The 13722-nt window shown below is 32.6% G+C and overlaps 1 protein-coding gene across 7 annotated transcripts in view; it reads right to left on the bottom strand.

Annotated features, from left to right (window-relative positions):
- CHD1 (chromodomain helicase DNA binding protein 1) overlaps nucleotides 1-13722 on the bottom strand; it is a 74187-nt gene that overhangs the window by 9046 nt on the left and 51419 nt on the right. For 3 of the 7 annotated variants that reach the window (XM_061189479.1, XM_061189482.1, XM_061189483.1), the window contains exons 24-33: nucleotides 13129-13289; nucleotides 11791-11832; nucleotides 10971-11101; nucleotides 10138-10276; nucleotides 9759-9909; nucleotides 8298-8420; nucleotides 7368-7496; nucleotides 6663-6926; nucleotides 6158-6298; nucleotides 2065-2243 (exon numbers count right to left, since the gene is read on the bottom strand). In XM_061189479.1, the coding sequence (XP_061045462.1) occupies nucleotides 2065-2243; nucleotides 6158-6298; nucleotides 6663-6926; nucleotides 7368-7496; nucleotides 8298-8420; nucleotides 9759-9909; nucleotides 10138-10276; nucleotides 10971-11101; nucleotides 11791-11832; nucleotides 13129-13289 (1460 nt within the window). Of the gene's footprint in view, nucleotides 1-1203; nucleotides 1290-2064; nucleotides 2244-6157; nucleotides 6299-6662; nucleotides 6927-7367; nucleotides 7497-8297; nucleotides 8421-9758; nucleotides 9910-10137; nucleotides 10277-10970; nucleotides 11102-11790; nucleotides 11833-13128; nucleotides 13290-13722 lie in introns of those variants that run through there. The other 4 variants (XM_061189484.1, XM_061189480.1, XM_061189481.1 and 1 more) reach the window with 4 other exon arrangements.

The raw sequence follows: 13722 nt of genomic DNA on the forward strand, positions 1-13722 counted from the left end.
CAATCTTTCTCTAAGACAGCACTCAGACCAGAGCAAAAACGAATTTGCTTTTGAAATATTTTTCAACTGGGGTCTTTCTGTTCGCCTTTCCCAGTTAAAGGAATCTGGTATAACCAGAGACAGTGGCAGCAGGAATAAGTACCAAGGAATATGAAATCAAGGTAGATGAGAGCTAAATGGGAGAAAAACAAAAGCTAATTTGCCCAGCTGGGTAAAAAGAGGAATACAACCTTGGGAGGTAAGGGCAAACACAAAGAAAAATGTCTCCTGGCTACTTGGTCTCTCTTCTTTTAAAGGTTTTTTACCCCCCTCCCCCATTTCCTAATAACAACCTAAACCTGAAATAACATCCAGTTGTATTAGTCGACATGTAATTTCAACGAGATGCTGCTTATTTCTAATCTAGAAAGCAGGTAAAATAGATATTCTGCCTTCTTCACAACCTCAAAAATCTGAACTCTAATTATATTAAGGTTTAAAAACTGGTATGTAGTACACAATTAAGTTTTGTCAGAGAGAAATAAGCTCCTTTACACTAAAAAGTAGAAAATAACTTTAGTATAATCCTTTAAATTAACTAAATTTAGCTTTAAAAATAACTCACTGCATTTCCTTTTTTTCCCTAATTTTATCACAGACAAGCAACAATCAAGAATATGTCCGGGAGCCACTGACAGAGAACATTTATTTAACTTTGGATCTTAAATATAAAAAGATAGAGGAATTCCGCTATATTCTCATTTAATCCTAGTATATATAATTAAACTCTACTGTATTCATGTCCTGTGGTTCTGTACTTTAGGGGTCCCTGTATGAGTTGATAAGAGCTTGAGAAGGATGGAGTAATTCTATTTTACGGTATATAAGGAAAGCATTAAGCTCCGGTGTATATATATTCCAACCATAAATAAAAGATTCAACTAGACACTATGAACAGTACTTGAGAATTATTGCCTCTCATTCTGCTAATATATCTTATCATTATCCTTCAATAACTGAAAAAAACGCAGTGCCTTATCATTTTACAGATGATAATACTGGGGGGCTCATAGATATTGGTAACTGTTTAAGGTCACAAAGCCAAAAATTAGCCAGGATGGAACTAAGCATGCATGTCTTGTAATGCCAACTCCAGTGATCATTCCATGTCATTATAGGCACATGACTTTAGGCTCTTCTTCATGTCTGTGAATGGCTTCAGTTTCTTTAGACATGAGCTCAGTTTCACTTGTTTTCAAAAGCCTAGTGATCACGATCAACTTCTATCTCCTCTTTCTAAAATGGGGGTCCTGGTTGAGTTTAAGAAGAAAAGGGACAAGGATAGAAAATTTTTTTTTAACTTTTGTGTAATCATCATGCCTCCTCCAGAAATGTGTCATTAAAGTTTTTTGTTTTGATATGTAGCTGCACTACATGTAGCAAAGAAATCAGAAGGCTAATAAACAGACGTCAATGACTGGTTTATGCTCATTTTATTTTTTTCCTATCCTGTCTACTCGTCTGGCTTAACAGTGTCCTGGATTTGGTAATCATTAAGTGATTAGTATATATTATAGCAGTTCAGATTTATAATTTTAAAATCAACTGTAATTTTAAAATCAATCAAATTGCTGCCACTTCTAAGATGAAGAGGAAAACAGAAGTCTGCATTTTACATTGCTTGAGGACATTGAGTTTTACAAGGCTTAACAGTCATACTTAGAAGATGAATTGCTAAATTTATGTAACAAATTGGTACACCAACCTCTGAAGATATTACTGAGAATAATTTGATAAATTGTGGAGATTTTTAAAAATAAAATGCAATCTGAATTTTAATGAAATGCCTTTCACTATTTATTTAAAGGCAGAGATGCCACCTGTGGTTTATCATGATGCACAATTAAGTAATCACTTATTTATAAAAAGCTTTAAAGGAAAAAGTGAAAGCAATCATCCTCAGGTTACCTTTTTAAACTTTTTGTTACCTAAACTTCAGAAGTAGAAAAAAAATTGAAATACAAGAGACAAATAGATGGTTACAAAATTACAAATTTAACACTTCCTAAAAAATACATCACTTACTTTCTCCACTGCTTGATTTGTTCAGGATTTGTATACTCTTTCAGACATTCCGTGATATGGTCTCCAATTTTTATTAAGCACTGTCTAGTATGTTCCAGTTGTTCTCTTTCTGAAAGGCCTTTCTCGGGCCTATCAAGTTGCTTCAAAGCTGCTTTGACAGGCCTCATTCTTTCTTTACACTTTAAAACAGGAAAATAAGAACACAAATACATGTATTAAAACCATGAGTTCAACAAAGATCTACTTCTTTCAATGATACTTACTTACCTGAGTAAAGATAGCATTGTCTAATGCTGAATTGAGCATTAAATCTCACCTCACAGCTCTTAAACATCAAGCATTTTTCCTTCAGACTTTATTCAGAAAGCAAGGCTTTCCATTATCATTTAAAATCAGTCTTTGCCTAAGTAAAAGCCTTGGATTTTACTTACTTTTTATAAAAATGGTTACTTTTTACACTGTAGAACACCATTCTAAACAGACTTAAAGAACGTTAAAAGATAAAATATTTCAGAGTATAACTTAATATTATGTATTGACTATAATATAGAATAAAATGTAAAAAAAGATCTTTATGTAATATATTGGCAAAGCTATTTTTATATATAAATACATAAATAATAATCTTCATATACTATAGTGGCAAAGCTATTAACATCAATATAGCTACAAGTATAACCTGTCTATTCTTGGGGCCAAAGTAGCTAATGATGAATTTTGATTCTATCATATCTGGGCAGTCAGGGACGTGGGGGTAGTTGATGGAAACCAACCTCTTCCTTGGCCTACACAGCACTAGCATGCTAGTAAAAGGACAACACACCCAAACTGTACCATTCAGTAAAGTCCAATTTGTGTAATAAAAACTGTTAACCTTATACCAAAACCAGAATTAAAATATTACTAAAAAGGCAAACTGCAGATAAATTTTATTGTATACAAATGCAAAAACAACTTTATAGTAATTATATCCATGAGTAGCAAGTTGGGTTAGCTTGGGGAATGTAAGGATGGATCAACTACAGACAATATATTTAGTTGACCCAATGCCACCATTTATTTGAAAAAAGAAATCCTTACATCACTGCTGTGAAGGGCCTTTCTTATTATCAATTAAGTGTCTATATTATACGTGCGAATTTGTTTATGAGTACTTTATTCTGTTTTATTGACCTGTTTCTCCAAATCAGTTGGGAAACTTTCCATCTTTTGTCAGGAATAATTTAAATAACACTGGAATCATTTATTCTTTAGTTAAAATTAGAACTCAGCCAAGCCTAATGTCTTTTTAAAAAAGGGAAATTTTTAATTTCCTTTCTAATTTTTAGTGTTACTCATATTTGTTCTCTACATTTTCTGTTTCTTGTTCAATTTTCTAGTTTATATTCTGCTAGAAAATTATTTATTCAGCATATGTAGGCTGAATACATACTGTATTCTAGGCATTGTTCTAGACCCAGAAAACAGAGCAGTAAATAAAACGGAGACCCTGCTTTTATGGAACCTGTAGTCTAGTAGGAGAATAGAGCCAATATATAAACAAGACACAGTGTTTAAGATGGTGACAACCATGATAAAAAAATAAATAAATACAGCAAGAAAGAACATGGAGCTTTCTACCTTACTTAAGATTTCAGAGAAGGGTGATGCTTGAGCAGGTATCTAAAGAAAACGAAGGAGTAAGCCATTTCAAGCAGAGGGAAGAGCAAGTAAAAATGTCCTACAACTTGTCTGACACGTTCAAGGGAACAGTATGAATTCCAGTGTCGTTGGAACCAAGTGAGTCAGGCAAACAGCAGGAGATGATGGGAGTAAACCAGATGCTGTATCTTTTAGACTATTGTTATGAATCTTTTATCCTGAACAAGAGGGAAAGCCATTCAAGGTTTTTAAACAGCAAAGTAACATGGGGTGACTTTGTTATCCCTGTAACAGTTATTGTCAGTCTGGGTTGCTGTGTGGAGTACAAACCGGGGTACGAAAAGGGCATAGGGTGAGATGGGAAGGGTGAAAGCAGTGAGAACAGCTATGAAGCTATTGAAATAATCTAGGAAAGAGATGGCTATGGCTTGAACCAGTGTGTTAGAGCCAATATGATTTACTCATTGACTGAATGTGAGTGGAGGAAAAAGAGAGGAATTGATACTAAAATCTATGCTAAGGTCAAGGCCTGAAGATGGGAACTGGAGCAATGATAACTAATATTTATAAAGCACTTATTAGGTACCAGAGGCTGTGTGTTCGTTGTTTTAAATTTGATTCTGACAATAGACCTTCGCAATACCATTCACTCTATTTTATAGAAAAAGAAATTGAAGCTTAGAATGAAATGACATCTGTGAAACCCAGTTTTGACCTCAAACACTTTCTTGACTGCTAAATTATACTGCTATCTAGGAAGACACATCAATAAGACATAAGAAAATCAAGAGATGCTAAATGAGGCAAAGATGTCAAGAAAAATGAAGACTAAGACCAGTGAATTTCTTAATAATCAGAGCTATTCCCGAATACAATAAAATGTATATACCAAGAAAATCTTAATCATACAAGCTCAGAAAATCTGGCTCTGGAGTCCATGTTTAAAACTATTCCATTATTCCTTTCCATAATACAAGAGATTTTAAATCATTTATGAAGGTTAATGAAGAAGAAATTCATGCACTGGGCACAAAAGGAAACTTTCCATTTCACTGGTTATATGAACAAGTCAGATGGCTAAGGAGGAAATGTGGGCAAAGAAGAGGCAAGAGGTGCAATTTCACCTACCTCAGTAATGGAGCAGATAGTGTAGGGGAAGCAGTTCAGAAGAGTTCAGTGTTTTCACCTCAGAAAAGCAAAAGCACACCATCACCCATTCCCACCCAATACAGAGGGGGTAAAAAAACCAAACCAAAACAAAAAACCAATAGAAAATGGATAGAGAGGCTAGATTAAGATCTAGGCCATAAATAGAAAGGTTAGCCTTAAAAGTTGCTAAGGAATCACAACATGTGAACCTGGAGAAAAGATAAAAATGAAAGTCAAGAGATAAGATATATGTTTATTCAAGTAAGTAAGATGGAAGACAGGAGCTGGAACAGCTTACCTGGGAATGTCCCCAATATTCTCAGAGATTAGAGGGCTGTAAACAGCCCAAAGTGAGGAGGACAAGAAAACTGTGGTAGGAACTATGTTATTTAAAGAGCATATCTGGAACTATATTAGGGCATGTAATGGAATCAGTAGGAAATGAATAAATGCGTTCTCAGTCTTAGTATCATCTAGTCAGAGTACACAATAGGAGAAAATGGGACATGAAGGTGAGCTGGGGATCTAAAAGGATGTAGTAGGTCAAACACAAATATAATTTTAGAAGGTGAAAATTTCCATCTTTCAAGTATAGCATTTGATTAGTATCAGTGATAAAACTGACTTAAGATTACACCCATAAGATTATTTGGGTTCCTGAATGTATACAGCAAATAAACCCTTTGGAGAAAGGCCAAGATAGATTCTCCCTGACTTCGATGAATATAAAAGCATGGTAGCATGTAAAACCAGTCTATTTTAGACCAGTGTTACTCAAAGTGTGGTCTATGAACCTGTGTTAGTCCAAAGCAGGATAGGTACAGAAATTTTAGAAACCTTTATATCAGTTTGACAGTGCAAATTTATACCTACTGAATCTAGTAATACAACACCGGGGTTTATATTTTATATTCTTTTTTTCCTATTTTCATTTTTATTTTATTTTCTAAAAACACTGGTCTGTAAAAGATCAGAAAAGAAGGGTCCTTCAGTATAGATAAAAAGCACTGTTATATGGATAATAGGCTCAGGAATTGAAAAGTTTAAAATTCTAAAGTTGGAGGAAAAAAAGTTTATTCCCTAAATACCTCTTCTTAAAATCTTTAATTTATGAAGAAGTTTTTCTAGGTTGATTCTAAATTTAGGATACCTTTCAAAATTTAAATCTATTGCTTTTGTCAACTTGAACTGCAATACTATCAAATTCAAACATATTTCTAAAGTTAAAGTTTTAAAAGATGAATATAAATTAAATAAAATGTTATATGAATTATTCCTAATAACCAGAAACTTTACTACTTACTATGCTGAATGTCTTCTGATCTAGCTCTTCAGATTCTTCAGATATGGGAACTGGTTCACCACTTGCAGTGATATGAACTGGAGCATCCGACACTGAAGATTTCTTAGATCTTTCCTTGCTATCAGACTTGGATTCACTCAACTGATGAAAAAGAGAAAATAAAACAAAAACATAACAACAACAAAGGCAAAAATGATTAACACTTCCAGAAGAATTATGGTCTCATTTTATTCTATAAAGTTTACTCACATTTAACATTCTTATCTATTTTATCTTTCCCCCATTTTATTTGGGGAAACCAAAAATAAAGCTATTCTGTAACATTCCTTTTAGGTAAGGCATCTAAAAAAGGATTCAAACCTGTTCTTCTCCTCTACTAGATACCCATATGCATTTTTAAAGAACTCAGTTATTGAGACTAATTGGGCTGACAGGCAATTTATTCTCCTAAACTGTAAATATCCTGTTGTGTCACTTTCTAAATTTTATTTTATGATTTGCATACCTTTTCTTCCTTTATGTCTTTTTCTTTCTGTATAGCTTCTTTTACTTTGTTTTCTCTTTTCTCTTTAAAATCTTTTTCCTTTATATCTTTCTTATCCTCTTTTTCTTTTATCTCCCTTTTAAGTTCTCTTTTATTTTCCTTTTCTTTCGCTTCCCTCTTTTCTTCTGGTTCCTTCTTTATACAAACATCTGGCTCAGGTTTTTCTTCACTGTCTCTTTCTGTTTTAACTTTTTTATTTGGATGTTTCACAGAAGTGATCTCATCCTGAAAAGTGCAAGTATGGCCAATGTATTACTAACCAAATCTCGACAAAGACTAATTTCTTTTCTTTGCATGACTATGGATTGCATGTATGTGGATTCTCAGAGAAGTAATTCAGAATCCCATTAGTAATGATACATGCAATATTTACCTTCCTATAAAAATTAAGGTAAGCCAATCCCATTCAAAATTCATAACAAAATTAAAGGAGACAGAATGTCTTTAAATGGCAAATGTTTGAAAAGGAAGGACCTTTGCTCTATCCCTCTAGTGAAATATAATCTATTGGATGGGTAGAATTCTGTTCTGTAAATGAGACTACATAACAAACTATAAAAAAGAACTTCAGTATCTAAAAGTAAAATTTCAAGCCTTACTTCAAACTTCAAATATGCCATGTCCCCTTTCTATATAACAGGTTGCTTTTCTAAAACACATTCTTACCTTATCATCATCTTCATCAGACTTTTCTGAGGGCAGGGGAGAAGAATCGCTCTTTATTTCCTCTTTCATTTTTATAGACTTCATTGCTTTATTCTTCTTAGCTCTTACTTTCCTCCTTTTTGAACCTCCCTAAAAATAATTATTTTTATTCTAACCAACCCCACAGATTCCATTAAAAAAAAATCTTAAATACCACATCTATAAAGCTAAAGAACACACACTCCAACCCAATCCTTAATCTGCTGGCACTAAGCTACACCAATCTTAGAAAGTTATTATCAACAAAAGTGATATAACTTAATGAATCAAGTACAAATTAATGTGAATAAATGCTAACCAACTGTAATTATTTCTTAAAAAAAAAACAGAGTAGAGAGAAATAGGAGGGTTGTTCACCTTCCTAAATTATTATTATTTTCAACTAAATCCAATGTCACCAGAGATAGCCTTAGAAATTATTTTTAATAGTACATAGGTAGTTATTGACACTGTGGTCACAGGTAAACTTTCAAGGGTTGCTTTAGTTTCCAATCACCTCTCTTTTAGTGTCTTTTTCCTTCTTTTGTGAAACGCCCTCATAAATAAGCTTGGTGATCTTTAATGCTATTCCTTAAGCTGCCCAGTGTCGCCAAATGAAACAATAATGGAAGCCTGTCCTCTCAAAAAGCACTCCAATCCACTCCAAAAGTTGCTCCCACTCTCTCTCTAAATACTAGGAAAAAACAGATCCCATTCTGAAAGATAGGACTCACTAGAGTTTTAACATGAATGCTGAGATCATTTAAGGCAAAATATTACCATATTCAAATAAAGCTAAATTACAGATAAACATACTGATGAGCCCATGCTAACCACAGGTGCCTAGGGTGATCAGAAAACTAGATTTATCTTATTCAAAAGTAAACTGCTCTTAAGCATATGTTAACTTACTGCACCAGAAAGCCTCTGAGCTTCTTTTCTTGCAAGATCTTTACTAAGTAATTTGATGAGGTAGTCCGCACGTGTCTGTAACTGTTTTGCTTGTGGTTTTTTATCAGGATCATCTGGAAGAATCTGAAAAGCAATTAATTTTTTCATCTTGTCTTAATAAATAACATGAGAAATAATAATCATTGTTTAAAAAAGGCTTACTCATTTAAAAAATATGTATAATTCACTAACAAGTTACAACTCTTAAAATCTGTAGGAATAAACAGCTTAGAATGCAAAATACATTTTTTATAGCTATGCCACAAAGATTCAATTTCTCTGGGAATGAATTCTAAATACACGAGAAAAATATCCCTCTATTCAAAATGAGACTACACAGTATGAGGTTAGAAATTTCTTTCAAATATGTAATGGTGTATTGGCATTCAGTGTTATTAAACATCATAGTATTCTTAGATTTCCTTCCTTCTCAACAGTATATTTTAAGTATAAAGTATACAAAAATTCCTAGAATATAAAGTATCATCTATCAGGACTTCCAGGGTGGTGCAGTGGTTAAAAATCCGCCTGCCAGTGCAGGGGACATAGGTTCAATCCCTGGTCCAGGAAGATCCCACATGCTGCAGAGCAACTAAGCCCGTGCGCCGCAACTATTGAGCCTGCGCTCTAGAGCCTGTGTGCCACAACGACTGAAGCCCGTGTGCCTAGAGCCCGTGCTCTGCAATAAGAGAAGCCACCACAATGAAAAGCCCGCGCACCACAACGAAGAGTAGCCCCCACTCGCCGCAACTAGAGAAAGCCCGCATGCAGCAACAAAGAACCAACACAGCCAAAAATAAAAAATTAATTAAAAAAAAAAAAGTATCGTTCATGTAGAAGATGACCCAAAGCATGTACTGTGAGGAAACTTTTATAATGAAAACATAAACTAATTTTGTTTCACAGTAGCAAATGACAAATATCTGAAGGTTCCCATTTGTCCATGAAGAAGTAAAATATAAAAAGATAAATGATAAGCATAGGGCAATGCTTCCAATGTTTTCCATTCTAGGCAAAGAAATGATCGTAACTAGTGTGGTGGCATCAAATCACCAAAACTCCTAAACATTGTTTGTTATTTAAAAAATAAAAATAAACACACACACATAAAAAACAATCCTTTTTTGCTCTTGAATAATATAATGACTGAATGACAGACAGGTTTACTTTTAACCTGATACTATGAAGAAAAATATACCTATGCCTTAATAACAAAAATGTAATTTCAGAGGTAAAGCAGAATCTAGAGATCATTTAAATTCAATCCCTTCATGAAAACCAGATTCCAAAGAAGCCAAGGTCACACAGCTAACTACAGCCATGGTTTCCTGACTCCCAGTTGAGTTTATTTCTAACATAATTTAAAAGCAAAAAATTCAATTTAACATCAGTGGTCAACAGAATCAAGAAATATTTAAGTACCTTGTGTGTCAGACTGAGGTCAGGATCCATTTTAATCATTTCCCAGCTTCCATATCCGTATTCGTAGATACCAATTAACAAATTGGAATCATCTTCTTTGCCCCAGTCTATATCAAAATGAGCTGCCTTCGTGTGGCATGGGATGATATACCTATCATTAAAGTTAACAGCCACTGTCAAGTTATAATTGCCTTATTAAAAATTAATTTTGAAAAACATATATGAGTCATTACAACTTCAAAATACTATGCTTTATTTTATTTTTAAAAACATTTTATTCAAATTGGCCAATGGCATAAAAAACATTTTTAACATACATTCATATCCAAATTATTGAATAACAACAAATATTTTACAATGGAAAAAGTAAACAACTCACTGCTTTCTTTCTTCTGGATCTGAAGGAATGGATTTGTGCAACGGTATTAATTCTTCTTCATGGGAGATGACTAGCTTGGCATTCACCTGTACTCCTGATATTCGGAACGTTGGACCCTTTACTTTTCCAAGTCTACCACCTTAATTTATTTGAAAAAGAATATTAAAAAGTATAAAATATATACTATGAAACACAAAGCAAAATATGTTATTACTTATATAAATAAGTACTACTACTTATTTACCTATATTTTTAAGTATTACTTATTTGTGTTAAGGGGAGGCTTGCTGGCAAACCTAAATTTCACTCGAGATTTTTCAGTACATACTACTGATTATAATATAGCACACGAAGATTCACAAAAAGCATTTCATGTACTTTAGCAAATGCATAAGATACATCAATCTATTAATATGTCAGCCTTTCTAAATAAGAGTTCCAGTATGATTTTTTTCAGTACATCTAATTACTGAATCTATTTTTATTTAGATAGATGAATTACAAAATAAGTATAATGAAGTAACTATGCTAAAACCATTATCACATGTGTACACTTATAATATCTCATCTATACTAAAAATATAGTACAACTAACAATAATTCCTGATGTTACCTCCCAGCCAGAAAATATACCAGGCAGATGGATTCTACTGCCTTCAATAATACAATTCTGCTGCCCATTTTCTATTACCCAGAAATGGCCTTGCTTTGTTTTATAAAGCATCTTTTAAGACTAATGAATAGGTAACTTAAGATATAACACCTAAGTCAATAAAAGCATATTTTGAAAATTCCATTTACCTCTCTTTAAATCACTTTCATTTTAGTATTACCTGTTCGTTCTGTTCCTGAAGAATTGTCCTTTAAAGCTTTAATGCAACCATTATGTACCAATTCTCCTAGTCGTCTGAGGTCTGTCTCTGACTTATCAACTAATTCAGCATCTCGAGCAATTGCATCTAATCTGTAATAAAATAATACAATTTTCAGGTAAATATGCAGAATAAAATGGAGCCATTTAAGACAGATATTATAAGAGTAAAGTTCTATAATTTTTTATTACTATACACTGAGAAAATATGAATAAATGTTCAAAACATTTTTTTCATCATCTAAAATAATTATGTAAGTATTTCATTGTAACTTCATGCAAGTCATCTCAAAATAAAACAGAAAATATCTCTATTTTAAGATGGAGTTTTGGGGAGAAAAATAGAATTAAACCAATTTGAGTCTCTGCCACTCTATAATTAAGATAGTGGTTATAGCAGTTATTGAGAATAACTGTTAAACAAAATTGGTCTTTAAGTCAGAGGCTAGGTTAGCAACTTAGCTTCTCTATGGATGAATCTGCTATTTTATAAGCTTGTGATGAAAAAGTAAGAAAAAGCATTTGAAAAGTAGCTTACAATTATAAAAATGCAAATGTTTTACAGGCCATGTATTTTATAGAAAACTTCACTTGTAGGTAAAACTTTAGAGACTAGAAAGGATTAAGGATAGTACAAAAAGCTTTCAAAAATCGATCTGAAATTTGCTTTCTACAGGTTAACTTTGTAAAAACCTTTTACAGCAAATTTAACAATAGTATAAATAAAGCTGACAGCATGTGATACATTCTATAATTCTATTGAGAATGACAGATGTATTTACCTTTCTAGAGGGCCACCAAATTTCTTGTAACTCTTGATAAACCTAACAGAAAATAATTGTTTGGTTTAAATGTGGGCTTCACTATTCGTTAAAAAATAGATATAAATATATAGAAATAATACTTGTTAGTATAAAAATTAATTCAAGGCACTGTTACTAACAAAAATGAATAAACTATGCTAGAATCAAAACATTAAGATAAACCAAGTTAAGACAAGATATATTTTTTAACACCCAGGATGATGTTTAGAAACCAATATAAATAAAACAGAAGCTAAATTTTATTTTAGAAATTATTTTTTTCACAAGACAAAAAAGGTTCAAGGCTACCAGAGGAAGTGTCTCCAGAATTATCAATCATATTACACCTCCTCACATTTCAAGTGTAGATAAAAGTTTACTGAATATAGCTTTAATTCAGATGTATGGTATTATACCAACAATGGAAAAATAAATATTACTTAAGAACAAAGCTACCCAAGTGGTTGATGGATGGGGGAAAATATCCAGGAAAAGTAGAAGTTGAAATGCCTCTTCAACTAGAGACAGAAAGTCCAGCAAATCAGGTGGTCACAAAAGTACCCTAAACAAAATCTAACAATATATTTAGTTTTCTGGTAGAAAAAAATGAGGAAGAACTTTATCAGTCAGGTCTATGATTTAAAAGAAAAGAGTTACAATGGCTTGAAAGAAACAACAAACTCTCAAAATACAACAACGAACAACCTTTCACAAATTTCATATGCAAAAATATTACATAAACAAAGTAAGCTGCTATCCCATTCCCCTTAAATAAATCTGTATATATGAACAAACATATTTTGAAAGAAAACTACAATTTATCCTGCCTGGCCAATCTTACCTCAACTCCTATTTGGACATATCAGAAACACTTTTAACATGGTTAGTTTCAAAAAACCAATCACCTCAGTGTAAAAAAACTAGAAAAATATGGAAGTAAATTACTCCCACGTAAAGAGTAATGTTGGGAGTCATAAATACAGTCAGAATTTTTAATAAATAATCTAATGTACTGAAATATACACTCATTATTCAAAAGGGCCACTATTCTGAACCACATTAATAAAACCAAAATAATTTAGCAGTCTAAATAGAGTACCAATAAATAAGTAACACAGCAAAGATTAATGGCAAACTCATTTTTTACCCATAGTTATAAAGAACAATCAAAAGCAGAACCACCCAATCCCTACACAATTATCATATATTTGCCTCCTCTAAAACTTTCATCTTAATCTTTAAAATTTATGGAATTTGTTTTAATTTCACCCCCTACTAAAAGCAAGTTGAAGTAAAAATGGTCTTATGTCATCTTACCGCCGAATTTCTGCATCACTAAATCCTTTAATATTTTCCCGAGGGATAGTTCGTGGTCTTCCACGTTTCTTTGGCCTTTTCCTTTCTGAGACTGAATCACTATCAGATCCAGAGTATCTCCTACTTCTACTGCGCCTCCCTTCACTTCCATTGAAACTAATCTGGAATTTGAAAATAAAATTTTGCCCAAGTTTAGGTAAAGCAGGCTTCTATGTTAAGGGCAAAGAAAACATTATAAAACATTGACAAAATTAACAAATATGTATCAAAAATATTCTATAAACAAAATTAAAAAGCAAACAAAACAGAAAAAATATAGCACATTAATGACAAAGAGTTATTAACAGCCTTAACACTTAAAACATTCTCATAAATCAGCAGGAAAATACCCATTGTCCTTTTGTAAAAATATATGAAAGGTTATTAAAAAGCAATCAAATAACATAAACACAGAATTATACAACCTCATTGGTATATTTCTTAAAATGTGAATTAAAGTTACAGTGCAATGTAGTTCTTTCTTTAATCCATCAACTTGACCAATACTAACTAAGCAATAATAGCCAAGACTGGTACTGGTATAGAATAATAGTC

The sequence above is a fragment of the Eubalaena glacialis genome, chromosome 4, assembly GCF_028564815.1.
Source record: "Eubalaena glacialis isolate mEubGla1 chromosome 4, mEubGla1.1.hap2.+ XY, whole genome shotgun sequence".
In the NCBI taxonomy this organism is placed as follows: Eukaryota; Metazoa; Chordata; class Mammalia; order Artiodactyla; family Balaenidae; genus Eubalaena; species Eubalaena glacialis.